The sequence below is a fragment of the Pistacia vera genome, unplaced genomic scaffold (genome assembly GCF_008641045.1).
Source record: "Pistacia vera cultivar Batoury unplaced genomic scaffold, PisVer_v2 Contig650, whole genome shotgun sequence".
Lineage (NCBI taxonomy): Eukaryota > Viridiplantae > Streptophyta > Magnoliopsida > Sapindales > Anacardiaceae > Pistacia > Pistacia vera.
The window spans coordinates 291,982-294,827 of NW_022196502.1; the positions used below are offsets into that span (position 1 = coordinate 291,982).

Consider the following 2,846-nt stretch of genomic DNA (forward strand, 5'->3'; position numbering starts at 1 on the left):
AGGTGGTAGTCATGGCTTTACCACTTTTCTTTAGAGTGTTTGCACACTCTGACTGAATATGGTCGTAGCCCTCACACTCAAAACACCTAATGTCTTTGTTCTTCTTTTCATTTTCTTTTGAAAAGACACCTTGATCAAAATGGTCACCAAAATGTTTAACACAAGACTGTTTGCCTTTTCTAGCCACATTTGGTTTTCTCATTTTCTTTTTCAAAAAAATTTCAAAGTTTTTTTATGAGTAAGCCACATTCATCATCATCCACATTGTAAACCCCACGTTATTATTTCGATGCCCTAAGGTATGAAATTCTACCCTTTCAGGTAATTTTCTTTTTTTGAATGGAAGGGTAAAATTGTCAATTTGCATGCATTTCGAGATGTGGCCATTATAAAATGTAAGGAGTGATGTCATTGAAGAGAAATGAGGTAGAATGGTCATAAAGTTGATTGACAGGGTTAAATGGCTTAAACGGTAACCAAGGGTATAATGGTCTTTTCACACAAATCGATAAGAATTAAGTATCCCTAAAAATGCACCAATGGTAAATTAGTCATTTACCTAATGGGATTGCTTAATTACCAAGTTTTTAAAAGAAGTCAAATGGCATTAAATGAGTGTTAATCATTATGTTGTGGTAGAAATGACCAAAACACCCTTATATGAAAAATTTATGCCAAATGACCCTTATATCTAACTTTTAATGACCAATCATAACAGAGTAGTAATGAAATAAATATCTAAAAGGTTTTAAGAGAGAGGATTTGGCCTTGTACACTCCAAATTCATCATCTTCTTCTTCCTCCCTCAATCCACCATAAAAGCCACTAATCCAAGCATTTTCTTCTCAAATTTTCCTAGGGTTCCAAGCAATTTCTTGAAGGAGATCAAGATACACCTTAAGGAGATTCAATTTGAATGGTTAAGGTAATCCCTAAAACCCTAGCTTGATGAGTTTGAATGTATTAAAGCAATTTCATGAGTGTTAATGGTTGTTATAGGTGAAGGTGTTTATTTGGAGCCAAGGAGGAGTGTTTCTTTTGAGTTTTAATTGCCAAGGTAAGGGGAAAACCTCCCTTTAAACTATGTTATCAACACCTAAGGTTAGTGAACCTTAATTTTTGTTATGTTAATTTGATGTAAAAAGTTATGGTTTGTTTATGTATTGTGTGAATTGGTGTTGGTTGAGGTTGTGTTGGAAAAGGAGGAGGATATTGCCACTTAAGAGATTTGTAGTTGGATGATGATTGGCACTTGTTTGAATGTGAAAGGGAGGGTTTTATGTGACTTTTATGACTTGGTTTGTGTTTGGGAAATGCTTGAATGATAATTGAATAATGGGCATGCAAAAGAATGCGGCATCCACATTCCAAATAAAAAAAAAAAAAAAAATTCTGAATTTCTTTAGAAATTTGGTTAAGGCACTAAATAAATCCTATAGCCTAACATGAACAAGAATTGTAAAAGACAAAATATGATCTACTGTTATCAATAATGGTGTAGTATTGCTTGTTGTCAACACGCAATATCTACTGTCGATGCTTTCTTGTTGTAGGGCGGGGAGTTTTCTTAAACCTTCTATGTAATATCTAATTGGTTCCTTTTTCATCCAAGACACTGAACTTGTGGGCATCGAATCTACTAGAGACCAATTGATCGGTTTGTTGGTAAGTGGAACATCCAACCGTTCAGTGGTTGCTGTTGTGAGTGAAGGAGGACGTGGCAAGACCACTCTTGCTAGGAAAATTTATACGAATGATACAGTGAAGAAGCATTTTGATTGCTAGGCTTGGATAACAATTGGGAAAGAATACTTGAAGAAAGATTTACTAAGGAAAATTTTACAAGAACTTTACCATTCAACAGGGTCCACTCTAATGGAGGCAGATAAACTGGAAGAGAAGAATTTGATCACGATGTTGAGGGAGCACTTAACGGACAAGTGTTACATGATCTTGTTTGATGACGTGTCGAAAATTGAATTTTGGAGAGATGTAGAGCATGCTTTACTTGATAACCATAAAAAACAGTAAAGTGATGCTAACGACACAAAATAAAGCAGTTGCTGAATTCATACCGTTGTCAATAGTTCATTTTCACATGCTTGAACCCTTGTCTGCAGAAGATAGATGGGAACTTTTTTGTAGAAAGGCATTTGGCTCTGACAGTTATTGTCCTCCAAACTTGACGAAATTATCAGAACGTATTGTTGGAAAATGTGGAGGTCTACCTCTAGCAATTGCTACGATAGGTGGGCTTCTCTCAAGAAAAAACAAGATTGTTTCTGAATGGGAAAATATACTAGATAGTTTGGGCTCAAAATTAAGCAGTGATTCCCATCTTAGTGATTGCAACAGAGTTTTGTCTGAAGGTTATTATGATCTTCCTTACTATCTCAAGCCATGTCTCTTATACTTTGGTGTGTTTCCAGAAGGCTACGAAATTACATTTGGGAGATTAATTCGCCTTTGGATAGCTGAAGGCTTTGTCCAATGCAACAACGACCTTCCATCTGAGCATGTTGCAGAAGAATTAGAGGATACGTTGGTTACACTAGTAAATATTTTTCATCTCTTTCGGCAAAAGATATTGAGGAGCTTATTGAAGAAATTGAGGCCGAGTAACGAGTAGCCCCATCACTCACATAATCAATAGGTCAATCTCCTAAAACAAGTAAACCTTTGAATAATGTGTTTCTTTTAAATTCACTTCTCTGCTATTAAATATTGCAGTTTTTTTTTTTTTTTTTTTTAATGAGTAAACAGATAAAATTTTTTCTAAAAATAATTTAATAGTTGGATTAGCATCATTCTAATCTGGTAGTAATTGTAATTAATCATCAATTATC

The 2,846-nt window shown here is 34.8% G+C and overlaps 1 protein-coding gene across 1 annotated transcript; it reads left to right on the forward strand.

The window, feature by feature from the left end:
- Positions 1–2,035: 2,035 nt before the first annotated feature.
- Positions 2,036–2,629, forward strand: LOC116111811 (putative disease resistance RPP13-like protein 3). Its single transcript, XM_031397960.1, has one exon. It carries the CDS (start codon positions 2,036–2,038, stop codon positions 2,627–2,629), a length of 594 nt encoding a protein of 197 aa, XP_031253820.1.
- The last annotated feature ends 217 nt before the right edge of the window (positions 2,630–2,846 follow it).

What these genes read in the sequence shown, in the direction of transcription:
- LOC116111811 (XM_031397960.1), top strand. Translation starts at nt 2,036, where the DNA reads ATGCTAACGACACAAAATAAAGCAGTTGCTGAATTCATACCGTTGTCA.